This window comes from Chamaea fasciata, unplaced genomic scaffold, assembly GCF_029207755.1.
Source record: "Chamaea fasciata isolate MVZ Bird 193981 ecotype frontalis unplaced genomic scaffold, bChaFas1.0.hap1 SCAF_1, whole genome shotgun sequence".
NCBI classification, from domain to species: Eukaryota; Metazoa; Chordata; class Aves; order Passeriformes; family Sylviidae; genus Chamaea; species Chamaea fasciata.
The window spans coordinates 14,439,701-14,467,226 of record NW_027094086.1 but is presented as its reverse complement, the minus strand read 5'-3'; the positions used below and the strand labels follow the sequence as shown (position 1 = coordinate 14,467,226).

General features: G+C 42.1%; 1 protein-coding gene across 1 annotated transcript in view; it reads left to right on the top strand.

Annotated features, from left to right (window-relative positions):
* MED30 (mediator complex subunit 30) overlaps positions 1 to 22,944 on the top strand; it is a 48,511-nt gene extending 25,567 nt beyond the window's left edge. Inside the window, exons 5-6 of the mRNA XM_066177134.1 lie at positions 8,681 to 8,740; positions 22,680 to 22,944. Of these exons, the coding sequence (XP_066033231.1) occupies positions 8,681 to 8,707 (27 nt within the window). The 3' untranslated portion in view covers positions 8,708 to 8,740; positions 22,680 to 22,944. The remainder of the gene's footprint in view (positions 1 to 8,680; positions 8,741 to 22,679) is intronic.
* The last annotated feature ends 4,582 nt before the right edge of the window (positions 22,945 to 27,526 follow it).

Genomic DNA, 27,526 nt, shown 5'->3' with positions numbered 1-27,526 from the left:
TGGATGCTTGAAACTTGAGTACTCAAAAGTTGTCTGTCTGCTTCGAGTGTGGTGTCCATTAGTGACACTAATACTTGCTGCAAATCTTGTGTTCAAATCCCATTTCAACCTGTAGATATCTATGTTACTGTAACACTGAAGCCTAGGTTTTGCTTACAGGAACTCACAAGCTTGCTAAGCCTTGAGGTAACTGAGCTGCTGTGATCCCTAGATAGGATCTAAGTGTTGGCAAAAGTCCTGTACTGACCCTTTCATCCCTCTCACTCTTGGGAAATGGTGCTAGTAGGCATTTTGTAAGTGAGGCACAAGAGACTACACAATGAGATGCAACACCCATCCCACTGGCATTTAAAGCACTTCCTCGAAAGACCCAAACTCAGGTCTTCGATCTTTGAGAGCACATCAGGCTCAGACTGAGGTGAAGAGGAGTGCAGCAGAGGAGCCAGCTTGGTGTCTGGAAGGTGTTCTCCCATATGCAAGTCTCCTTTTTTGCATACATAGGAGCCTCACTGCAGAGAGAGAAAGCAAACACGTATTTCATGAAAACAGAGATGACACAGACTATGTACGTAATTTGTATTTGTTGGAAGATACAACTTCTGAGTGCAAATCAAATAGCTGATCTAGAAAAAATAAAAGTAGAAAATACTGCTGTGTTGAGGTTTTGTGGCGGAGTTTCAGTAGTGGGTGGCGACTGGGGTGGCTTCTGTGAGAAGCTGCTGGAAGCTTCCCTCATGTCTGACGGAGCCAACTCCTGCTGGCTCCAGATGGACCTGCTGCTGACCAAGGCTGAGATCATCAGCCTGAGGTAACACCTTTGGGATAATGTATTCAGGAAGGAGAAAAATCTGCTTGGAGGAACAAGAAAATGTGAGAGATCCAGTGCGTAGTCCCCAAGGTCAGTGAGGAAGGAGGGGCAGGAGGTGCTCCAGGTGCTATAGCAGAGATTTCGCTGCAACCTGTGGAGTAGAACATGGTGAGGCAGCCGTGCCCCTGAGCCCATGGAGGTCCATTGGGTTCCAGAGATCCACCTCCAGCCCCTGCAGGACCCAATGCCTGGACCAGGTGGGTGCCCAAAGCAAACTATGACTCTGTGGGAAGCCTGTTCTGGGTCAGGCTCCTGGCAGGGACCTGTGGATTCCTGGAGAGAGAAGCCCAGACTGGAGCAGGTTTCCTGGCAGGACTTGTGATCCTGCAAGGGACTCCCATTGGAGCAGTCTGTTCCTGACTGGACACTATGGAAGGGGCCCATGCTGAAGCAGGGCAGGAATGTGAGGAGTCCTCCCAATGAGGAGGAAGTAGTAGCTGAGACAAGGTGTGATGAACTGACCACAGCCCCCATTCCTTGTCCCCTGTACTGCTGGGGGGAAGACTGGGAGAACTTAGGTAAGTAGAGCCTGGGAAGAAGGGCGGAGTGGGGAGAAAGTGATTCAAGATTTTTTTATCATTATTTTACTCTGATTTTTACTGGTAATAAACTGATTTTCCCAAGTTGAGTCTGTTTTGCTCATTACAAGAACTGGTGAGTGATCTCTCCCCATCCTTATCTCAACCCATGAGCCTTTTGTTACATTTTCTCTTCCCTGTCCAGCTGAGGAGAGGAGTGATAGAGTGAGTGGCTTTGGAGGGTACTTGGCATCCAAGCAGAGTCAACACAAAATTTTAGAAAGAGAACAACCAAGTTCTCCCTTTAGCTACAGTAGCTAAGGCCAAAGGGAAAAGAGAGAGTATTTGCATAAATCCAACACTGCGTCTGTGATGCCAGTGAATTTGCAGTTATTGACTTAAGTGTGAGATATAGTTGCAACACCTTCTCACCAGATCCTTGCAAAATTGCCAGATAAATTTGCCAGGAGTTTTCAGGAAACCCTGATCTTCACTTTGACTCTTTTTGTACCTTGAAGGGACTTTGATTTTAAAAATGAAACAGGACTCCATCTGTAGAACAAGTAGAAAACTAGAACTTTATTCCAGGCCTCTTAGTTTTAACAGTTATTGATGTCTAGAAGTAGGTGGATACTGTACAGGGCTTGAAAAATGCTGCTGCCATGAGGGGCTTTTAACCAGTGAATTGTAAACACAAGCCTAGTGCTCATTAGTGGCCGGAGTGTGATAGTTTTGGCAATATTTGGCCTTGTCTGTCTATCATAATGGAGTAGGAAGGGCTGGAGGAGCACATATCCACAGAGGAAGATGTGCTTTGAGAAAGGATGTATGAAAACAGACATGCATTCCTTTCTAAAATGTATAAAAGAAGAATTCAGTTTTCGAGAATGGTCTGGAGCATGGAGGAGACGATAAAGGCATCACCACGGTGTGATGTGCTGGCTGAGTGGAAATGAGGTCAGGAAATATTGAAGTTGTTGCTATAAGTCAGGGCAGTGTTCTGGGGATCCTTGAAGGGAAGCACAAGTAGCTGAAATTTAATGCAGGAGGCCAAAGGAAGATGATGGAAGAATTCAGAGGTGCCGCTGTTGAGGCAGATGATTTACTGAGACATTTGAAATAGGTTGCAAAGGAAAAAGGTGAAAATGAAGAGGAGGCTCTAGTAGTCTTGAAGAGAAATGATCAGGGCATGACCACAATTTTTGTCACATGGCTGACACGGGTGAGACTTAGAGAAGTCGCTCATGGTGAAATTATGTAATTTGGCAAATGTCTGGCTCTTGTTTCAGACTGGGAGAGATGACTCTTAGGAGAACTAATTAACGTGTAGGACTCTTTGTAGGAAATTGCTAAGTGTTGCTATGCCCAGTTGTTTCTCAGGAAATTGAGAGCAAAATGAAAAATGATCACGGTTTCCTCACTCCACAAAGAAATTATGCAGGAGTTACAATTTGTGCGTGCTGTCCAGAAGATGAGCATTCAATTGTGTTAATCTCCTTCTGAATAGAAAGCTCTAGAAAGATCAAGTACTTCATTCTTGAGCCTCCAGAACGTTCATGCTGAATGATGTTTGAAACATAGCTCCATAAGTGTTTATGAAGAGATAAATTCTCTCTTGATTTCATATTGACTTGTTATAGACAAGCAACTGTTCTGCAAATGTTTTCACATATTCATTCATCTCCCTTTACAGAATGCAGTGTTCCAGTTTCTGAGAGAGAGCAAAATTATCATGCATTATTTTTAGATGCAAGCAATTTGTGGTTAATGTTGCTTTGCCAGAACAGGGTACCAAACCCCCAGTTTCAAAACCTTGCAACTTTATTGGATAGCTATGAAATTCAGTGTGAAGAAAAGAGGAGAAATTTTCACCTTACTCAAATAATCTGACATGTACTTCCAGCCTACAGATAAGACTGGAGCTGGAGTAGCTCAACAAGAGAAAATGAAGAATATTAATGCACTGTCTGTATGTGGATGCCAGGAGCATGGAAAATAAGCAGCAGGCTTTAGGAGAGATACAAAACAATGAAGTTTATGAGCTAGTGGGCATAGCTGAGGCAAGGTGGGCTGATTCCTGTCAATGCTTTGAATGTCAATAGAGAGACAGTCTGCACAGATAGGCAGAGACATACTGGTAGGATGCAGCTGTTTTCTCACTGGTGGGGTGCATGCAATGGGCTCAAATGATGTTCTGTTTTCTCAAAGAAACTTTAACTTGGTAGATCAGAAGAAATAATGAACATGGTGGATTCAGTGCAGGTTTTTTTCGTTAATGAGCTCTTGGAAATCCACAGAGTCCTAAACAAACTGGATATTTGTGATAAAAACAGTTCAACCTTTTTTAGTTAAATTAACACTCACCCTTAAGTAGTGTAGCAAAGTTACAAAACACTGGATGCTCTGTTTGAATGTTGGGTGTATTCTTATGAAGCTTCCTAATTGCAATTATTAGTACCAGCCCTGGGACAGGCCACCCACTTCTTTTTCCCACTTTGATGCCAGCTGCTGATGGGAAAAAAGTAAATAGAAGTTGGACTGTAAACACAAAACACTTACTGAGGTCTTTGGTCCCAGTATTGTAGCCCTGACTCACTGTTTTAAGTTTCATAACTCAAACATACAGAAAAGAACTCTCCTATGAAATATGTAACCATAAAAAAGTCATTTTAGCCTCCTCCAGGTGTAGGGAGTTTGACCATTAGCTGTTTTGTGTGTCTCTTTTGCACACTGAGTGTTAGCACTGAAATCCTGTGTCCAGTATCTGAACTGCAGTGCTTAGAACCAGCTGGTACTTGTCAGACTCAGTTTTCCATTGGAGCTGGGAGCCACAGCTGACCCAAGCTGGCCAAAGGGATATTCCATACTGTATAGTGATTGATGTGCTCAGGAATAAAAATGGGTAGAGGAAGTGACCAATGGAGTTTTGTCTTCCAAAGTGGTCACTGTTCAGCTGGTCTGTTGTGGGACAGGGTGAGTAATCCCACTTGGTTTTTTTTCTCTTTCCCTCACCTATGAAACTATCTTAATCTCAACTCCTGAGTTCTCTCATTTTTGTTCCACTTGTTCTCTCTCAGTGGAGCTTGAATGCTCAAGGAAAGAGGTGGTCTTGTGAACATATCGATGTGAATACAGCATCATCGGACATTGTGCAGCCACAAGGTTAGAGCTGAGGCAATTTCTGAGGCACATTGATATGTTCCTTCAGCCTGACACCTTCAGCCTGATTTGGCATGTGCTTTTCTGCTCCTGTAGGGATGAGATGTCTCAGGAGCCTGTGTGAATTATGGAGTAAGAGTTGAGGTACCCAGGATGCCTCATACTGCTAGGAACTATGGCCCTCAGGTCCCTTTCAAGTTAGGTTCCCACAGACATATGTGCACTACTAAATAACTGTCTAAGGATAGTTCATTCACAGACACTTTTCCACAGGCATTACGGACAAGACTCCCCAAATTTGGATCTGTCCACCATCCATTAGTTATCACTATCCCAGAATATCTTGAAGCTTCCTTTCTCCTCCTCAAGCTAAAACGTCACTGTGGGAAACGGTCTCACATCAGTTCAAACACTTTAGGAGAAAAACCACCAAAAATAATTATGTATTAAGTCCTCTCCTGGTAGAGACTGAAGCTGTATGCTAGATGTATGAATTTCAGTTGCCTCCAGGACAACCCCTGAATTTTGGGCTGCAGTCCACACCGTGCCACTGGCCAAGTTGTGTGTATAGCTTATTGCAAATGCCTGTCGGCAGGCAGGCACAGCCTAAGCCTTGTTTAAAACATGGTAGGGAAAGACAGGCATCTGCTTCAGAATCCCTGCAAGGAGAGGGTGCATGCTACCAAACGGGCAGTTGCTGCAGTGGAAGGTCTTGGTCTGAATGAGAGAGTGGTGGAAATTAAAACATAATCTCTGTCACTTATTCTAGTGACAGTCACCATCCTGACTCCCTAGTCTCCTTTCCTCCTTGAGATTTTATTTATGACTAGATGCTGTGGGGAAAACATGCTGTGAAACCACGACATTTCATGGTGGCTGGATAGTACACTAAAATAAAAATAGGAAAATTTCTGGGAGGGACAAGCATAAAAGAGCTCACAGACTATTTATCCAGAAGTGAGCTTAGTGAGCTTTTTCAAAGGTATCTGCAGCCAGCCCCTGTCTCCAGGCATGGCCCCTGGCCTTGGGAGGCAGCAATGCTGCTTTCAGGTGTCTGGGATCTTCATACCCAGGGCGTTATGGCCGTCCCTACCCAGCAGCTTTTGTGGCACACGGGTGCAATCCAGAGCTGAGAAAGCGAAGCTGCATTTGCACCTGGTGCTTCAGACTCTTGCAACACGTTTTGGTTTCCACTCTTGTGGGGCTTGCTGCTCCCCTGTGCAGCTGCTTCCTACTGTCCCCCCATCATCCCAAAAGCAGATGTCTCTGTTCCTCTCCCAGAAGCCCTGCACCTGAGCCTCCCTCCTAGACTTTTTCAGTTTAGCTTAAATGCTTTTGAGTAGTAGATGCTTCCTTGCCTAGATCAGTTGGAAGATGGAGGATTTGTGTTTGACTAAGCTACCCCTTAATCCTTTAACAGGAAGCTTTTATCCGGCAGAATCAGGGAGTGAAAAACAGGACAAAGGCTTGTTAGCAGAAAATATTGCACTGTTGTGTTTTCTTTAGCAGTTTGGCAGCAGACTGCAACACTTTATAGACGTTCATGTGTCCAAGGAAGCCTTGCCATGGGGCTGGATTCAGCCTGCTGGGAACAGGGCAGGGAGAGGAACTGGAGATGGGTCTGTGATGAGATATTGCAAACTGCAACTGCCCTACATGTATCATTAAATCCACACTTCTAGATATAAAAACAGTGTGGGACTGTCAACACTAAATATGTCAGTCACAGGTAGAAATTGCCTGGCGTCCTGCAATTCTTATTTGCATAAAATCAAAAATAGTAGGAGGAAATCTGCCCGCAGCAGGCTTTCAATTTACGTCAGTCTGCCAAACTCTTCAGCAAAAGCAAGCCACTGTGTGAACACTTAGTCATCGCCTTCATTTAACATCCAGTGGGTGTAATGTTTGGCAGCCTAGCACTCTGAAGAGACAGCCCTGGCATCTCATTTTAGCACATTATCCCATTATATTGTGTGCTGTACTATCCTGGTGTAAGGAAAGAAAGGAAAACATGTAGCTTTGTGTGCAAGGGCCACACAGTTAAAGCTGGCTTCTCTGGGGCAAGTAGAGTGCCTGTGATTAAAAACTGGAGGGTGGGAGATACAGTGGGTAAAGTGAGGCAAGAGCTGGGACTGCCTGAGTGGACTGAGGGCTGGAGACCAGCACCATCTACAACTGAGGAACCTCCTTCCAAACCTGCCTCTGGAAAGGAGCAAAAAAGACTGTCCATGTGACCTAATCTAGTGTGAGTTGTCCATGCCCATGGAAGGGAGGTTGGCTCTTGATGATATTTAATCTCCTTTCCAACCCAAACTACTGTGAATCTACAAAACTACGAACCTGTGAAATAAGAGAGACATTGCTCTGCTGCACTCAGCACAACTTAGAAACTTATTCTCAGTTCTTGCTTGTTTTGGTGATCTGCATCCTTTTCTGTCCTCTCCTCCATGGTGCTCAGGTGATTGGTGCTCCAGCTACTAGGAGTATGGCTGGTCCTTGGACTTTGCCAGTCCTTCCAGGGACGTTGGCTGGGCCACCCCTTGGCTCACAAGTAGTCTGACGTGGAGAATGGAGGTTGCCTAGTGCCTGAGCTGGGGGATCTTGGGTGGACTTAGGGTCTCAGGGTGGACTTAGATATCTTTTTAGACACCAAAACTCATTCCAAATCTGGCTGCACTGGGAAGCAAACATTTGCAAGGATACCTTGGTAGATGCATGATGCCAAGTTCAAGTTTAGAAAGCACCAAAGTGCACAACATTGCTGTTTACTAAATCTTTATCAGCTCTTTTTCAACAAACCCCATGATGTTATCTGCAAGTACGAAATATCTATTTTGGTCCTTTGATGCTTGATATCTGTGTAATCAAAAAGCCAAGGCCCAGGTGGATCTCAAGGGCAGCAAGTTTTCAGAGATGTTCATGTAATTGGCAATTAAGAGCCAGACTCCTGTGATTACAAGTGAGACACTGCAACAACCAAAACACCTACTTTTTAGTTCTCCCAGGCGTGGAACCCAAAATAAGAGTGGTCATATAGAGCTTGCATGTTGTGTCCTTTAAAATGTTATCCCTAGAAAAACTGGGCATAGCTGATGTGGCACTTTTGAGACCTTGTAACAGGCCATGGTGACATGAGCATCCTTAAAATTCTACCCAAGCTGGGGGTGAGGAGGTGGATATTTTTATTTACAGCCAGCCTGTGACCTGATCCCGTGAAGGAATGTTCACTAATAGGCCTGATATGAGTGGGATCACTCTCATTGCTCACTAAAGAGTGAGCCCACCAGCGGAATAAACATTGGCAGGATCAAGTAGCAGATGAGTCATCTTTTCCAAACACAAAAAGACAGAGAGCCTGTAAATAAACATGTTAGTTAAATTAACTGTCACATACAAGCTCCATGTATATGTGAAACTACCTCGGGGGGCGGGGGGGGGAGAGCCACCACCGCATACTGAAATACTGTTTAGGCCTGTGTCCTAAGACAAGTGTCTCCAGCTAACACATCCCTTGCCACTGCTGCAACTGTCTCTGGCCAGAGGAGTGCTCCTCCTAATCCAAACCATGTGCCAGCTGGGCACCAGCAGATAAACTAATCGAGTCCAGCAAGACAGACATCTGCAGGGTTAACTTCTGCTCTCCTTTGTTTCCTCTATGACCTGTTTGAAGTCTGTGGAGTCCTGCTGAGTAAATTACAAGGGAGCTGTGTTCTCAGTGTCTCTGGTGTAAACATAACACTACCATATTCCCCTATGGGCAATCAAATAACTTTAAAGAATCAGTTTACTATGTTTAAAAACATAACCATTAAATTTTAAAAATTAATATTTAAGCTGTTAACTCTTCCCTAAGCTTTAAAACCTTTTTTTTTTAACTTAAAATAAAGTAGGTAAACATCTCCTGAGGAAACTGACCTTACCAGTGTAAGGATGAAGCACAGCAGGGCAGGATGCCTTGCCAATGCAGAACTCTTCTTTGCAGTAGTCTTTTTGGTGGTTTTTTTCTGACCTCTTCCAGGGACTGAAAAGAAATATCTGACAGGATTATGCCATGTTCAATTAGACCTCACCAATGCCAAAGTTTTACCAGCCTTTTCATCTTTCTTGTTAAGTTTTATGCTAATGCTCCTCACAGGTTCCATCACTGGCATCCTTCAAGTAAGGGACTGATCACATCGCTTCAGTGTCTTTAAAGGTAGGTTGGGTACCCACTGAAGCAGTGGGTGCACTCCCAGTTACTACAGCCTGCTAACTGCTCTGGGCATCCTGGGCCTGTTCTCTCATCTTAGGTAGGTACGAGGTCTCATCCTCCAGCAGGAAGCTGGTGTGCCTATTTCCAAGAACTTCTGATTTAGGGTCTTCCTGGGCAGCAGTGAGGGCCTGTTTTTCAGCAAGGCTGAGGAAGCAAATGTATTCAGTGCACCTATTTCTGTGAAAGTCAGACAGGTGTAGGGACATACATAGATGTGTCGAGCACTGGGGAAAACAGAGCTGTTTGGGGAGCTTGGATGAATATGCCATCACTGTGTATGATTTTTTGCTTTTTAAATGAGAGCTGTGTGGTTTGTATGGAATTTTGTAGCCTGATGTGTCAACTTCCAAATCCTAATGGAGCAATTTTTTGCAGTCCTTTTACCTTGAAGCGCTGGGTTATCCACAAAGACAAATTTTTCCCATTGTATTTGATTCTTAGAAGAAAAGTGCACTGATAATGATGCTTGTTGAGATTCTTTCAGCCCTAGACTTATTTTGACAGCATTTTAAACAAATTATGGGACCAATTTTGGCTTTATTGTTAGCCATTGGTCCCATTTTCATGGCAATTTTGACATTATCTCTAGTATCTTCTTCAAAGCTCTGCGTGGGCTGGATGCCATGTAGTTTGATGGTGAGCTTCCCCATTGAAATCCATACAAGTCTAGCACATGGGCAATTTCTCAGCATGGAAATGATGTCTCCAAAAATGTACATTTTCAATATCTTTTCCTTGGGCATGGGGCCCACTTGCTGCCTTCTGAGGTGACAAACACTCCAGTTGCAGCAGTGGCTTTGTGCAACTTATTTAAAGAGTGGAGTTTCAGCTGCTGCAAACTTATAGCTCCTCTGATTTCTATTTCTACCTGATAAAATTACAGCTCATTTGTTTGCTTGTTGGTTTCATTTAAGGTTTGAATTGTGCTGATGAGCCTCACAAGATCCATTTCCTTCTGTGTCTTCAGTCAACTTATCAGTGCTGAATTGGGTTGGTCTGTGATGCAGGAACTCTTCCTGTTTAAACAGCTGTGGGTGAAATCCTGGCTCAGGCTGTGGCAAGGCGAGGAGGCTGGTGGCCTTTTGTGGGGCTCTGATCTAACACCTGGTCATCTGTCCCTCAGACCTCTTATCTATGCCACAGGAGAGCTGCCAAGATAATGAATGTTTTGGTCTGGGAATAAAACCTCAATAGGAACTCAGCACAGTCATGGCTCTGAATTCTTCTTGATCATTTAGTTGGACAAAACATACCAAAGCAAAGCAATTGAAAAATGTTCTTATTTTGTAAGGCCACTTCATACCTGTATAGTTTTCTTCTCCACATGGTTTGATTTCAGCAGTTTAAGGGCACAGCATGCAAGGCAGTGGAGAATCAGACTGTGTCATTTTAATATGGAGTCTTAGCTGTGTTTCATTTCAGTAATATTTCACAGGAGGCTTCTATGACTGACAGGCACCATATAAATAAAATATATGATCATTTCAAAAACATAACCTGTAGGTTGCTCTCTTGTGCTGAATACAACATTTGCACTGACATTCTTCCTCAGCCACCAATAAAATGAATCAACAAAGCTGTTGAGCATGGTAGTTTTAACACCAGTCTATAAACTAAACATGCAAAAGAGGTACATAAAATATAGGGTAGGGTACATTTATATACACACACACACGTATATATGTCGGTCACTCACTGTCACATATTCACATGGTACAAAATATCAGTTTCTTCCTTTCCAATCATACACTTTTAACAAATGAAAAAATAAATTACCAGTAAAAATAAACTAAACAACTTGGCTGCCTACACATTGAACTGTGGTATGCCTTGCTTGTCAGTAGGTGTCATGCAACACCACAGTTTTTAAACACCTGGCTTGCACAAAAATATCCCTTAAAGAGGATATTCATCTCCAAATGGCTTTTGTTGGTTTGTTTTTTTTTTTTAAAGTCAGAAATATTCTTATCTGGGTGATGAGCAAGTGTAATGAGAGCATCCACTAATGAGGGACTGCAGCTAATTCCTGTCTCTTTGGATATGCTGTTGGTTGTGTTTGGAAAGACAGCAGCAGCCAGCCAAGCAATGAGCTGGGTAGACAGGGTAGCAAAGAAGAAGAGAGCCCTTGCTGGAGAGACTGAGCAAAACGGCACCAAGCGTAATACCTGCTCACCTCTACATTACCTTTTCTCTCCCCTTTCCTCCCTGTGCTCCAGTAATCCAATAAAAACTCTTTGTTTCTGTCATAGCTGCAAACACAACTCAATAATGTCATCATACAGATCAGCCAGCTCAATTTTTCTCTAATCCAATCAATAAAATGACCATGCTGTGCTCCCTGCTCCAATTTAAAATTGAGGATGATAGCCTGAAAGAAGTAAATCCCAGAGAGCTGCTGATCAGACCTTAGGGTATCATTTTGTTTGGTTGCTGTTTTCACAGCTTGGTCATACTCGCATTGAACCTGCAAATGCAGCAATGAAGCTAAACTAAGTGGGTAGCAAAACCAAAGCTGAATTTTACAGATGTTAGGCTGACTAGGGCCCTCAAAGAGCCCATCAGATGTCCCAGCGGTGGTTTGAGTGAGTGCCTGGGTGCTCGGTAGGAAGGAGTAGGGTTCAGTCACATGCCTGGCGTCACACACAAGTGACTTGGCAAACCACAGGAATTTATGGTTCTGTGCCCTAAAATCTAGATCAATTCACAGCCCTGAGGGGCTCAGACTGCCCTGAGACAGGACATTGCATATAGCGGCTAACATCAGTAGGCATTTCCATTCCAGCTCCCTCTGGCTAATTCCTGATAACACTTTGAATGTCTATTGATCAGGCAGAAATTTTTCTATTTGCTCCTGCAATTGAAATCTCATTTGATTTGCTGGCATGAAGATATCACCAGTTTTTAATACAAAGAGAATGATTTTTTTTCAACATCTATAAAGCAGAAAATTGTTGCAACTCTTTTTTTTTTTTTTTTTTTTTAACAGCTCTAATGCCAAAAGAGCTGGGGGAAGCAATCCTGAATTTGTCAGACAGATAGATAGCCCTCGTTGCAGAGAAGTGTTTTGGAGTGTTCCGGTTAAAATTGGTTTTCATTTGCCAGAGTTAAGAGCTGTTGAGAATTGCACATGCAGTAAATATTTTAACACTGATAATGCTGAGCTGGGAGCTGGCAGAAGCTCACTGTGCTGCTGCTGTGGCTGTGGTCTGGCCAAGTTTGCTGAGGCATGGGATGTTGGAGGCCCCCGGGGGTTGTAAACCAAAGAGGCCAGGTGCAGAGATCCAGAACACTAAATGAAGCCAAAAAAAGCTGGAGCCAAAAAAATGCCAAAGTCCCCCCACGGCACCTGACTTCTCAGACCCCTTCTAAATGCAGCCCTAGGACAGGATGAATTTTTTCTCCCATACAGAGTTAGGCTCCCCAGGGGAGATGCCATGCTGGTGTCGCCAGTCAGGTAGCAAAGTAGCCTGACAGTATATTGATTTTGCACAATGTAAGATACTTCATGGAAAGAGAGATATTTGCTGTGTGGCTGATAGACAGAAAGGCAGGTAGCTGTGTAATCAGAGAAAATGGAGTCTACTAGCAGCATCTTATTTATGGTTGTTTATTGTGAAAACACAGAGCACCCAAGAAGGACTGTTATTTTCTCTTTAAAAGCCCTTGGAAGAGTTTCCTAGCACCACATGCAGTGTTGCAGTTAGTGAACTATTGGACTAAGTAACTTGGACCAATGCTTTGTTAACAGCTATATATTGCTAACAGCATAACTATTGATCTATCGCTTGAGTTGGGGCCAAATCTGGGTTCTAGGCAGAACCTCTGGGGTATCATAGCTGTACCCCCTTCCACAGAAATTTTATTACCTTCAATTCATGTTATTGTTTCTTCAGCCTGTAAACAGCCACAGCAATTCTATCTATAGGTCCAACATCTGGGGGTGAGCAGAGAGAAAATATGGATGGTGGCAATGTATGATTGTCAATAAAATCTATAGATTGAGAAATAAATAAGGGTCATCTAAACAGCTGGAATATACACAGAAGTAGAGCTACAGGAGGGGAGTGGGTGTGAATGAAAGACAAATTCATTCATTAGATGCATTCAAATATATGTCTGCAGATACACAATTTCCATATGTATTACAAGACCATAAAAAAGCAAGGGTGGATATGCATTTTCAGAGATATCCAATTCCTTAAGCAAGGGAAAATACACAAATACAGCAAATAGCTAAGAGCAGCAGAACTAACGCAAGCTGGTTTCCAATGGATTCGTGTCCTGTTTAGACTATATAATATATTACAACCTGTGAGCTCCAAATTACTGTTTCCTGTGTCTGGGAACCTGACAGAGTTTCCTAGCACCTAAGAAAGGGTTAGGTGAAGCTTGTCTGCAACCTTTCCTTCAGTGGAGATGACAGCACAGCCCTTTCCTCCACTTGGCTGCTGATTTTCATTAAATCTGTAGGGATACAGTACCACTGAGATTGTCAAATATGTTTGAAATTAGTCAAGGAGTTGAAAACTTATTAGTAACACATACACATCCATAGATGCACACATGTGCAGCGCGTGCTTGGAGAAGCATGGGCTCATAGGAAGCCAAACCTAGACAAATATGTAAAAAGCTCTCTGATCTATAAGCTGCTCCTTCCCAGTGTCAAAAAACCAGCAGAATGTATTTTATTAAAATATTTGTCCGTCTGTTCTTAATGCAGATTCTGGTTCTTTCTATAGGAGAAAAAAGAGGTGCCCCTCCTAAGAGCAGAACTAGAGGCGAATGTGGAACCATTTATGGATTTGGAAGCTGGAGGACAATTACATTCATGTACTCCCACATCCTCCCCAAAGAGTGTACAAGCAAGGTAGCTCCTGCATGCGCAAGGCACATTTAGTGCCTTAAGCAGAGAAAGACTTTATTAAGACTGCACCTGGAGTCCCATACTCAGTTCTCCTCCCATGTGGTAACAAAGAAGAATTCAACCTGGAATGGGGTAGAGCAGGCCTCATATGATGTTCTGGAATTTTAACATTTATTTTTTGAGGGGACACTAGAAAAGTTTGACTTTCTTAGCTTATCAAAGTGAAGGCTGGGAGAGAATATGGTCATTATCTATAAAAGTATCAGGGGCAAGTGTGAGCAAGGCAGAACTGTTTAAATGTAGAGAATATTGACAGCCTGAAAGCTCACAGTTGTAAGTTAATCTTCTAAAATTAGAACAGAAGTTGAAAGAAGCTACCTAGTGAACAGAGGAGCTAATTCCTAGATCTGCATTTTAGCACAAGTGGGAGTAAATGACAAACTCATGTTAAGATCTAGCTTAATGAAAGATTGCCAAGAAAGTGTTTGACATAGCAGTATATGACTAGAAGAACTTAGACTTTGCCACCCAAGATGTTCTTCATCCTCATGAAGTTCTAAAGGACTTCATTCAGCAGTTCAGAGGCTGGAAACCTGAGGCTGAGCTGTATGCTATACTGGAAAAACAACTTGCCAAAGGATAGGTCTGCAGTGCAAAGCCACATTCAGCACTGAAGGAGGATTAGGATCTACCCAAGACCAAAGGGGAATTTAGGCCCCTGTCCCTACACACCACACCAAGTGGCACACAATGCAAGCCTCCAAGTGGTGATTGTAGCCCCATCACTGCTCCCACTTAACCTGGCACCATATCAACTCCTGTTAATTGCCATTAGTGAGCACAGTGTTCTGTCCTCTTTCTTGAACTTTATGGGTTTCTTTACTCATACCCTATTTACCAGGCTTGTAAAATATGTATAGCCTACAAGTGGCAGAAAGAGTTTGACTAGAATTATAATTAAGAGAATTTTATACAACACAGACATGGAAACTGTGGAAGGCATCAGCCATAATGCCAATGCTGTTGGATATGCATAACTGATTGTCACTAAGCCACCCAACAGCATTCCATGTTGCGTGGGTTTGATTTCTTTTTCCCAGATACTGCTGAACAGATTGGTGGGAGTCTGAAGAGAAGAAAACAGAAAGATTTATATTCTGACTTGCACCCTAGTTGCTGAGCCTCACCTTCCACGAGCTCTCCAGCCTAATTTCTGCGGATGTGTAGATGTAGGAGAAATCTCATTCCTAATGTGGCGTATAGGCTGTATTTCAGTCTCTCTTTATGTTTATCAGTAACATAAATCTCTCTTCTTACAGTGCAGTACATCTCTTGGAGGCAGGAACTCATTGACCACATGCTGCAGCAGTTGGAGAGCCATGCCTACTAATTACTGGCACTCTGCAGCACTTCATCAACATTTGCTGTTGCAAGTAATAATAATGAACCACAGCATGGGTTGGATCTCACAACCAGTAGCTTCCTTCCTACTTCTTGGGTTTTTTATCCTACTTTTTTTCTTTTTACTTTTCAGCTTTGCACCCTGATCACCTTCCTCATCCCACAACTGTTAGTAGTCTCCAGGTTTGACAAAACTTCCAAGTTGGAACAAAGGAAAATAAAGGCATTAACCCTGTCTGGAAATTTGTCTGAGACAGATTTCCCCTGAGCCACTCTCAAATATTTCAAGAAGTATATTTAGGTTAATGTTCCCCAAGGTATGGCAAGCCTGACCGTGACAGCATGGGCTGGCCTTACAGGATAATTTTCCTATGTCAAGTGAGGAGAAAGCCTTTGTGGATTCTAGGCAGAGAAAACTGATTGTATGTCTGTCTATTTTTTGTGGTGTTAACCATCTGCACTCAGACTAAAAATATTAAGATAAGTGATGATGCACTAAGTTACCAGAGAGAATCAGGGAAGTCTTCTCAAATGAATGGAGATCCAATGCTTTAAAATTCATGTGAATATTAGAAGAACAGAGGTTTTACAGTTGGTGGCCTTCTTTTCATCTCTTACATCTCTGCAAGTTCCTCGTAAGCAGGTAGTGTCAGCAAAGGCTGGACAACTTACAGATAGCCATGCTGGATGCTTCAGGGTGGTGCTGCAGTCCCGACCACCCCTGGCATCTCCCTCCAGATGCTTTTCAAGTTATTTCTACCTGACTGTCATCTGTGGTCTGAGACCTATTGCTAATATGCTGGACACACCTGGTTGTTGCTCTGGTTTGTGATGGTGCCACCTTGCCCTGAAGCAGGACACAGTACCAGCACAAAGAGCAGAGTGTGGTGGATCTCTTACACCTTTTCTGTAAATTGTTCCTGTTCCCAGTCACCTTTCCGTCCAAGTGATTTTGGAGAAGTCAGCTTTCTCAGTATGCCTCTGGGAACAATTGCCAGTCCATCTGAGGCAAAGCCCTGCCAGCATCACCTCGAGAACTCCCCACATCTTCCAGCCGTACCTCAAGAAATCATATGTAACCTCAGAAAGTCCAGCTCACAGGGTCTCTTGGCTTGGGCTGTACAAAGGGTGGCTTCCAAAGAGTTCCTAAGCCCGTACCCTGGATCCTTCCTCACCAGAAAACTACTTCCTGATAATTTTTCTATATGGCAGTACAAATCACCTTCTTCTTTGGATCCAGAGGCCCCTGCAGTCCCTCCTTAACCAAATTAATGTAAGTCAGCAGCCGGAAGACTTACAGAGGTGCTTTCAGCAACATGTGCTTGGCTTCTAAGACAAGTCCATGGAGAGCACTAACCTGCCACTGCGCAGGATGAGGCAAAGTACAGCCCATGCCTCTTACAAAGCCTCGAGTTTAACTACTCTATTTTCTGGTATCTTCTTTCTTGTTTATTCTGATTAATATTTATAAAACCACTACCGGTACTAAAATAATTGCCAGTATTTTGACTAGCAACTCGCATTTTCAAGCTTAAGAAGCTAATGTTGGTTGTAACACATCAGCCTGAAAGCCTGTGTTGTCTAATATCCTATTTCTGAGAAAAAGGAAGGGAGGAACTCCACCACATAAACTGGTACTGACATAAAATATCCTTCCTACTTCCAACAGCTTGGGGACTACATAGCCTGTGCAGGCAGTTTTTGTATGAACGATAATGTGATAAATGCTCTTTATTTTTAGTCAGCCAGCACATACAAGAAGCTTTTAGGATTTTAGTCTACTAAAGTAGGAGCCAAAAAGATTTTTAGATGTTATTTATTTCTATATAGAGAGAAAACTACTGTTTATGTCCCCCAATGTATTCCTGTTTTCTTTTTATTGTCAAGGTTTTTTGTGCTGGAAAAGCAAATATATCTGTGAGTTAAACATATCTTTTTAGATGAAACTGATATGAAGACTTACTGGAGAAAAAGAAGAAGTAAAATACTGTCTCAGTTGAGTCTTATTTTTTCAAAATGAAATACATATTGATGAATACTTGTCAAATAAGAATATGGGTGGTCAACAACCAGGTAAACAGTGTTTGCTAGCTGTTTTCCCAGTTCATAGCCAAGATTCTTAATGGCGCCAAAGAGGAGTGTCACCAAGTGCCAAAAAAGTCTGTACCGTGAAAAACTCAAAGTTTTAGTGGTCCTACCAAGCCTAAAAATTATTCTACATGCTCTGTGTCCTTTCCTGGTGCTTGTCTATTGATATGCTGCAAACATATGTGCTATAGCATAGTTAAGTTGCCCAATTTGAAATATTAGTCAGTCTTCAACTCCCGCTGATCTCAGTGTTTAGGTTTCTGTGTAAAAGAAAACAAACCACAAAACGAAACAAGAAAGATTTGGCTATCTTTTCTGTCTTTTCTGGAGACAGAAAAACAGATACTCAAATCCTGGCACCAGATGTCTGATGGCATGTTTGGAGAATTAGTAAGACTGGAAAGACAAGAAAAATGGAGAGGAAGTCTTCACCCAATATGATTGGAATGTATCTGCTAGCAATTATTATGTCATTATGATTTCACAAACAATACATATTAACCAGTACACAAATCTTCGTCAGTGCTAAATGAAATGTTAACCATTATATTCTAAATGCTTTATCACAAGAGACATTTTGTGACATCAGAAACTAGTTTTCCTTCCACTCAATTATGTCTATTAACTGGTAATGTATACTGAATCCCTGCCATGCATTTTGTAATGCTGATCCTTATTAACTGAGTAAACAGAAATGCAGCCTCATTGGCAAGGCAGCTCAAGTGACCAGAGAGCAGGGATCACTCTGGCCAGAGATCATCCATCATCATCCCTGTGTCAGAGTGTGAAGTTAGCATGTAATTATTGGGCACTTGGGGTGAGCAAGACCACAGATGGAGTCTGGAACAAGCATAACAGTTCCACAAAATCCCACAGCTGTGCCAAGGTGCAAGACTTTGCTTTATAGGAAGCATTTTAGAGCATCAGGCAGATTTCAATGCCCCAAAACATGAAGCATTTTATAAAGCAAAATGACATAAACCCAAAAAGCACAGTGCACACAAACATAAACCCCACTTTTGTTTTCTTCCATGCAGCGGTGCAAAATCGGACAATTATCCTTCCCTTGAAAGACTTGAATTATAAATGACATTTCTAGATCTCTGTAAATGGGTAACTCTCAGACTCTTGTGTAGTGGGTCTGATGCTTATTAACTTTGATGTCATATATAAAATGCTATCAAACGGAGGACCTGCTTGAGAAAAACATTTAAGCACATGCTGAAGCTTAACTACTGCAATGAAGTTGATAAAAGTAAAGCTCATATTTAAATACTTTTGCAGCATGAATGTTATGAGTTGAAAAGCAGCCCTGAACTGAAATTGCTTGGACTTCAGAACGGCTGCATCCGCTTTGTCTCACTATGGAGTGGTTTGAATGGCTGAGCAGGGAGCACAGCTGTGCAAAAATAGCCCCAGCCCCAAAATCCACCAAATTCAGTTCTGCTGGCCTCTCTCCCCCATTTAGTATAATTGCATGAGCACAGCTTGAATCTCTTCTCACTTCTGCAAGTGGAAATCACAAGTAAATCCTCTGAAGAGGGGACTGAATAGTGGAAAACAGGGAAAGAGTGAGGCCAACTCTTCTCTCTGTAGGTACTCACTAAAATCATGCCAACACTGGAAAAACAGTCCCTAAGCAAAAAAAAGGAAAAAAGTTTCTGCAAAATTGTCACACCCTACAGCTCTGGATTTCCTACTGTGCTTCTGTCATCACCTTCTGATCACCCTTTAACTTTTTGCTTATCTAATTCTTCCTGAGTTTGCCAAGCCTGGTTCTCTCCTGACAACACTTCAGTGTAGATGTGCTGTTGGTGGTTACTTGTGATTTACACCAGCAGGAGCAGGTGAGTGAAGAAATGGCCCCACTGGCCCTTTACCTTCCCACCACTGAGCATCCTTAACTCACCAAGGGTTAGGGATCACACCAAGCAGCTTGTCCCTTGTGGGCTGAGTTGTACAGGCATGGGGCCTGTTACAGGATTTATTAATGGAGAAGGTGGTGATGGCAGTGCTGTTCTTCCTGAAATTTACATAAAATCTGTGCAGAAAGAGGGAGAAAAATTGTGAACATCTGGCTATACTCGTAGCCGGTTCAGAATTCCATTACTGTGTTGGCATGAGCCTGTGAGCATGGCACAACTAAATAATTCATTAAATTAGCAGGAATTGCACGTGGAAGACATACACTAATACAATGCAGAGTAACACCGCTCTCTATGGCAGAACAAGCTTTACAAGAGGAGGTGTTTACTACCTGATATTGTACCAAAGCCTAGAATGAAGTTGGTTTTCGTCCGATGAATTTAGTATGGGATAAAAGTTCAGAGGACACTTATTGTCTGTCTCATGGATGCTTATTGTGCATCACAAGGTACAAGGACAACTGCTCTGCCTGCCTCCACAGCAGCTGTGCCACTGCACAGAGACCCTGGCCAAGCACTACCAAGACAGAAAAAAGGATATAAGTAGGACTGAGTGTGTCACCCACTTGGTGTTCAACTCACCCAGCATCAGTCTCTACATGAGGGTGATAAAGAGCTCTCAGCCAGGAAAATCACATGGTTTCTGCCTACCTGGAACTCTTCCATTGCATGAGTGTTTTTGTCTCCCAGCCACTGGGTGAGGGCCATGAGACCAGGACCTTGAAACCTGAACACAAGGCTCAGAAGGGCATGCAGAGCTCCCTGGGGCCAGATTCAGGCCATCAAGGCTTAGGTTGAGGTCCTTGACAGTCTCAGAGGAGCTGGGAGCAAGTCCCAGGGCAAGGACTCCTGCTGGGGTTCAGCACTGACCCACTTGGGACTGGCATTCCATCGCTATGTTAAGAGAATTCTTGGTGTCTGGTGAGTTCAGGTACTCCCAGGATTAACTCATAGAAGAATCTGCTTAAATAGCAACAAGAGCATAACCAGAAATGAGCATCAAGTTGAGAACCCAGACAAAAACAGCACAATGTTGGTCACTTACTCAAGATTAATTCAACCATCTCTAATTTGCCTAACGTAATACATTTGCATTTACTCTGAATTTGCTACATTAGCTTCCCCACAGCATGACATTGGCTCCCTGCAAACCCCATTTCTCATCTCTTTGTAAGCTAAATTTTTACTGCCTTTTTTCTTTCCTTGTTTTTTTTTTTTTCCCCTCTTTATTTTTAAGGCAATGAAATAGAGTTCCTTTCTATTGTTTTGCAAACAACTGTTGAGTAAAAGAGCAAAACTGTGTCAGGTCTCTCTATTACATGAATGAATGACATTCTCAGACAGGACAGTGCTTTCATCTTAATTGCTAGACAGCAACAAAAGTATTGGAGTTCAGCACTTCAATATAAATCAATGATGGAAAGAAATCACAACAATTAACCAGAAATGAGTATTGTGGGTATTGTATAGTACTGCAAGAGTAGAAGAATCACATAGCCCATACTAACACAATATTTATAAATCCCATTTATGCCAGTTTTCATAGGGTTTTTTGCCCTATTCCTGAGCAATTTGCAAACAGTCCTCTAGGTTCTGATAAACACTGAAATACAGACATCTTGCAATACTCTGTACTCATGTATGTACACATGAGCTGTAGAGAGCCCTAGTAATTTAAAACTTATTTTTAAAAAAACATACACAGCTCTGAGACTGCAGAGCTATAAAATATCACCTTGAATTGGAGTGTGATTCATTGTGATGTATTTAATATCAGTGCTTTCATTATTTAGCATTAAACCTGGTCAGTGTGGCTGGCCCCATTCCAATGGGTACTACAGTTCCCATAGTCACTCCAGCATGATTATGTAGCCTGATTGAGTGGTGGCTCAGACCAGTGCAAGGATTACAATGCTAAAAAGGGGAATAATGATTTGAAGCATCCATCCTTACCTTGAAAGAGTTTAATCTCAGAGATAGAGGAAGAAACTGAAGGTCTATTCGGTATGCAAAAGCAGAGGTGCCTAAAACCATGGACACTAGTGGCTGTCACCTTTTCCAGAAAACTTCCTATCACAGAGCATCATCTGAGAATTGCTTTTAAAAAAAACCCCTCCAGTCTCTAAACTAAATGGGATTTGGTTTATATTTTATAATATTTGGATCGTATTTTATCCTTAAAGATAAATGCTAAGACTTTATTTTTTCTATAATTATATGGTCCTATTATGAGTGTTTTAAACATGTCCCACAAGCCAGTGTGAACCATTCACATTACCAGCTGAAGCTGACATCCCAACTTCTCCAGCAGCTGGTCCCTGTATCCAATTAGTTTTCTTGACAGGACCTGAATATTAATTTGCTGTGGGTTTTAATTAAATATTGAAGAATTATGGTGACATAGCATGACAGCCTACTGCAAAATAATTTACAATATCCTGTTACACTGTTATTCTAAAACAATTTTCCTAGCATGTTTAATCTTCTTAAAACCTGCTGCTAAGTGAAATTACTGTATTTTGCTATATATCAAATAATGATAAATGGCATCTTGTATTTACATGTGCCTTCCACATCCAAGGAGCAGACTACTTCTTCTAATCTGCTTCCCTTTCTCCCTTAAAGAGAAAAACATTTCTTTCCATAATTGAGAAGCCCAAGTTTCTTTAGAACAGATCCCCAAGGGGGTCACTTATATATTTAAAACTGAGCTCATGCTGAACATGTGCTATTACCATCAAAGGCAGAGAGGTCAGAATGGATATTACAGATCTGTATAAACCTTCTTTGTCTAGCAGCTCAGGTCAAAAAGTACCACTTCACATGCCTGATGTTTTGATGCAGTTCTGTGCATTGGCTGAAAAATAAATCATAAAACCCACCACTCAACAGAAATTAGGTGTGTAATAAAAATGGGCAAGATCCTGTTCTCCCTTTCAGCTGCAAAATCCCACAGACCATGATGAAATTTCTTGGATAAGTGCAATCCAGAGCTGGATTTACTGGACAAGTGCCAGTATCAGCAGGTATTGTGTCAATCTAGTCTGGAAATATCTGGAGCTGGGCTGATGCTTCTTTTCAGGTTTTATGCAGTGCCCATCACCTCATTAGCCAAGCAGTGATCTGCTGTTCTTATCCTTCCACACACCATGAAATCATGTATTTAAAATAGACCTTCATGATACCAGTGTTTGAGGTGTCACTGGTTATTTGAATGACACTAGAACTGAATTTTTTAATCAGCTTTGCTGGAACTAAACCGGCAAAGGAACATAAGATCTCTGAGCACACAGTATATTTTTCAAATGTTAGAAAGACCTTTTTCAGCATGAGCAGGAAAAAATGGAGAGTTAATTTTGACAGCACAGACACTGCTGCCATTGTGCAGGCAGAAACTCGAACTTCCCAGCTGTCTTGCTGGCTTAACACTCCATTAGACATTTGAAAGGGAAGAATACATACAGGAAATTTTGTTTGGAAGAATAGCTCAAGGGCAGAATGTTAGACTGTTGTCAGAGTGTTTCTGGAAAGCCATGTTATTATTATTATTATTATTATTATTATTATTATTATTAATTTCCATTCTTCCCTTTATAATGTCCAGCTTCCAGGGAGATAATGACATACTGCTTCTTCTCACAACCATAACCATGGCAAATGAAGCTTGGGCCAGCATCAACAACCTGCAACCTGAAAATACAGAAGGCAGAGGTGCCTGTGGGCTAGGCAGAATGCTCCTCCAACAATCCTGCTCTGTGTCAGTCTTGTCTGAAACAATGTAAGGCACATCTGTTCCTAAAGCAAAAATTATCATTAAACCAAGTAATTTCAATCCAGCTGCAAATACAACAATAAAAAGATGGATCTGTTTATGGGAAATAAAAATAGTGTGGATTAAAAATCAGAAGGATATATGACACCTTTATTCATAGCCTTTTCTCTTAGCCTAGCAGCCTGCCCCAGGAACATCATTCATTTTCTTTGTACAGTGTTTTGAAACATCTTCCTAGCGCAGGGCTGTTCTTCCATGTCACCCCTGCAGAGAGACCATCCGTGCTAGTGGCAGTCCTGCACACAGCAGAGGTGATATCTTCACGCTGGAACAGAGGAAGGAAGTTTTACTTTCCCTCTACTCCCCTTAGTGCGTATTTGTTTTTCAAAGTAAGTGACTAGGATTTTTGCCGTGGAAGTGCTTTGGGGAGCCCATGTGACGAAAGCTTTAAAAGCATAAAGGGAACTATTAGTTTTTATTAATCCCATAAGGTGATTCTGAGAGTTGCCCAAAGGGAACACATGAGCAATACTTGAGAAGAAGAAATATTATTTTTCAGTAAGGTATAAAACATTTACTATCTGCCAGGATGGGCGCTGAACGATTTGTGAATATTACTTTGACAGTGCAGTGTTTAAGGATGCATTTCTCCCTACAAAGGTGGCCATCAGAGCCATATATCAAAACCTAAAAATCCCTTGCCAGTGTAGACGTTGACTGCATCTGAAAACAAATGCATGTACAACATACCTAAAGGTTGCGCAATTTTTAAATCTCTGCATATGTATTGTATAAAGTTCCTGCTGAATGAAACTCTCATCTGCTGTGCCTTGTTGCTCAAGAATGAAAGATCAACGTTATATTTTACATCACATGCAGGAAATTTAGATGCCTTTCCCATTATTTACTTAGACAGGGTGCCTGCACTCCATCCTGTCAATTGATGAATAAAAGCCTGCTCCCCAGTCAGAGTAGAGCAAAAGGTAGCCCCAGGGATAATTCACCTTCTTTGCCTTGCCCTCAGATGGGCACCTCTCATCATGGAACACTAATGAGCTGCTTAGCCCAGATATTTGGGGAGGGAAGAAAAGTGGATGTCTACTAGTAAAAGAGACATACAAATATTTTGCCTTTGTTTAAAAAATATTTTCTCCAGGTTTTTTATCAGCATCTTTATAAATAGTAGATCTGTGCAAAACTCCTAAAAACAGCGGAATCTTTGTTCTACTGGCTTTAATTCATTTCCACACAAGCCCAGTGGGCTGCATTTTTAATTCTGGCTTCCACTGAACCCAAATTGAGCTGAAAGGCTGTGGACATCATTGTTCAGTATACAGGAATATTGAAAGCCTCAAGCTTTTAATGGTTTCAGCGCAAACAAGATAAATCCCTTCAGTTTTGTCACTTTTTTCCCCCCAGTGTTATGTTTATTTTCTAATTGGTTTGAAAGAGCAAATTTCAACAAAGACTTCACATTTCCTGAAAGGATTTTGTGTAGATGTGCATAAAACTGTAGGCCACTTGAGTGATATTATTCTTCTGAGTGCATTACCCAGTAGTACCACTGGACCTCTGGAAGCCTAATTACACACCTCTAGATTATTCACAGGAGCAAAGCCTGGAAGACAAGGCTCCCCTAATGAGAGATTGCTTCACCCAAACCTGACATGTAGCCACCTCTGATATGGATTGTGGTAGCATTTAACAGTGCACAGCAAGATAACCCAACTAAATTAGGACAAGAAGTGGAAAAAGAATAATGCTGCCAACAGGAGCTCTGGGGAGACTGAAAGTAGGCAGATTGCAGCTACCCAAGCTGTAACCAGGCCAAGGAGCCTGGGGGGACCCTGTCAGTAGCACAACAGTGGCTGCACTGTTCCAGTGACTGGAAGGAACTAAAACCTGGTTTATCTCTTACACCTCGTATTAAACTGCACAGCCCCCGGCTCAGGTGGGAGTAAAGAGCAATACCTTGGTGGAGCTCTGTAGGCTGCAAAAGGGCCTGATGTGGGCTGCCCCTGGGTGCATCCCACAGCAGGCGTGACCCAGCCACTTCTGCCTGTCTCCGTGCTCTGAACGGAGGGCATAAATCTCTAAGAAGTAATCTGCAGCTATTATAGTTGCTATTACTTTACCAGTGCTTACTTGCTTTATGGGGCTGTCTGGGCCATTAGGAAGTTTCTGGATTGTATGAGACTTTTAAACTTTTTGCGTACCTATGAATAAACTGAGACACATGAAATCATAGCCTAAAGGAAATTAAGAGTCTGAGTTTAATACTGGATGCATGCCTGAAAAAATCTATGAGTGCACCAGCCCTACTTCATACCAAATTCCTAGTGAGTACTTCGTTGGTTTTTACTGCTTTCTGTTGCTCAGCTTCAGCCTGAGAGCATTTTAAATGACCACAGCAGTGGCACCTGAACTAGCAGGGTTAGAAACCATCCGTCCCAACCTCTCCAATACAAAAAGACTTCAGGCTATTTTGAAACAGCCCTTTTGGTGGCTGCTCAGAGCATCCCAGAGAGCACTAGCATGAACATAAAGTCAGTTCCTTAACACCAGGAATGCAGTTGTTCGGGCGTCCCATGACACACCAGAACACAGATTAATACTAATGAGAAAGCTCCTTCTGCTGAACTTCTCAGCATTAATTTCTCAGCCCTATCCATGTTCTGTGAACTTGAAGCCACAGGTAGAGTCCATGTGAGGAGAGAATCTGGTGTGTCACAGGACTAAGAAGTTTGGAAACCAAACCTACCTCCCCTGGGATAGTCCTCTTGGTCTTTGCTGGTGCAGTAGTCATTCCCTGTCAATGTTAACTTGTTGCATGAGGACTTCCACATGGATTCTGCAGATGGCTGGAATGTGTTTCATGCCTATCTGTGACTGACTTCAACTGTTTACTCCTTTATCATTACTGTGATATATCTGGTGTAAGGCATTCGGGTTGTACACCAGAGATTCACACAGCACTTCATTTAGTAGAGATGACCATGACAAATCAGGTTTTTCCCTCAGGTTTTGTGTTGTCTTTTCAAACACAACAAAAATGGAGTTCACAATGTGATCAGTCATTCAAATAATTCTCATCTTGAGCCCAAAGTATCTTAAATACTGCTTAAAGCCCTCAATAAGACCTGCACTGGGTAACTTTGCTCTTCTGCTGCAACTGAACCTTTCTAAAACTAGGGCAAAGCTTATCTATGGAAGTAGAACTGGTCAGCCTGCAACTGTGGAATGTGCTCCCTCAACCTAACCTTGTCTCTCAAAAACAAATACAGAATATTTATTTTGCCTCTCTGACCTTGCCTTCTCTAAAATAAATACCGAATAATGTGCATTTTTCCAAGACAACAAAGCTAAACAAAACCAAAACTAATAAAGCTGTACCAAAATAAAACATTCCAGGGAACACAGTTCACTTCAATGCAGGGGTGAAGAGTAACCATCACATGATAGATACTAATCACAATCACTTAAGACATCAGTGCAAGGTATTCAAATAGTATCAAGATGAACCTTTGCAAATTAAAAATCTGAATTTCTTGAATAGTCTGCTGTGACACCTTAACTTCACCCTTTAGATCTGAAAAACTGCAATGTCCCTTTCTATACAGGAGATCAAGGAAGATATTGATGTCTAAAACTGACACAACTAACAGACAAATTAGGAATTGTAGTAAAAATAGGAACAGGGGACGCCTGAATACATATGATGCATTTTTGGAAGTCGTTGCAGCTATTATAAGGATAAATCCTGCCTTAGAAATCTATGATAGGCCTTTGAAGGAGCTGCCAAAGAGGTGAGTAAAGGAGATCAGCCGATAAGGGATTGTTCTTTGCCAAAGGGGTTTGTGCATGAAATTTCGTTGCATGGTTTTACAGAAAACCCAACACATTAATGAGAGAGGAAGTAACAATCATTTCTGGTACAGAAGGCCTCTGAGCTGAAAATGATTGAAAGCTGCTCCCAGTATCACATATGTTTATCTTGTTCTTACCCTTCAATATACAAACATTTTCACTCTTCCATACACACACAAGAGTACCAAACTGCATAAGCCTTTGGTCTGACCATTTGTCATTTTATCCAGCTATTGATCATTTCAGCATCTTTCATTAATCACCAACAAAAGATCATCAACAGAGTAAGAAATGAAGTTGGACATTTGGTTGGAAATTAGTGTGAGTCTCTCTTTTTTCAGTTTTCTTCATGCTGGACTTTAATCCCTCCTCATGAAATGGCATTCACTCTGTTTCCCCACATCAGTGACATTACATAATGGACTGAGAGGTGTCTGGACTTTTCAGTAATGACAGACAGTAGACACCTATAGTTACAGAAAGGGCAGGGAAAATGTGTTGTGGGCATACAGGCATGGTCTGGTTTGGGTGCTATGAAAGAGATAATTATGGCAAAAAGCCGTATACCGTCTTTTGCGATGCTTTTGAGTACCCTGCCACATGAAGTTGCTATATGGGGCTCTGAGTTTCCAGGGACCCATCACTTTCACAGGGTCAGTTGCAGAGAAAGAGGTACCAAAAGCACCTGCAGTGGCACCACCAACTGCACTCTGTTACAGCCACAGAATGACACAAGTTGGATTGAACTGCTTTGGATTTTGATCTCTGAGAACTAGAATGACAGCTGAGGCCTGCCACACTGGTGTGGATGG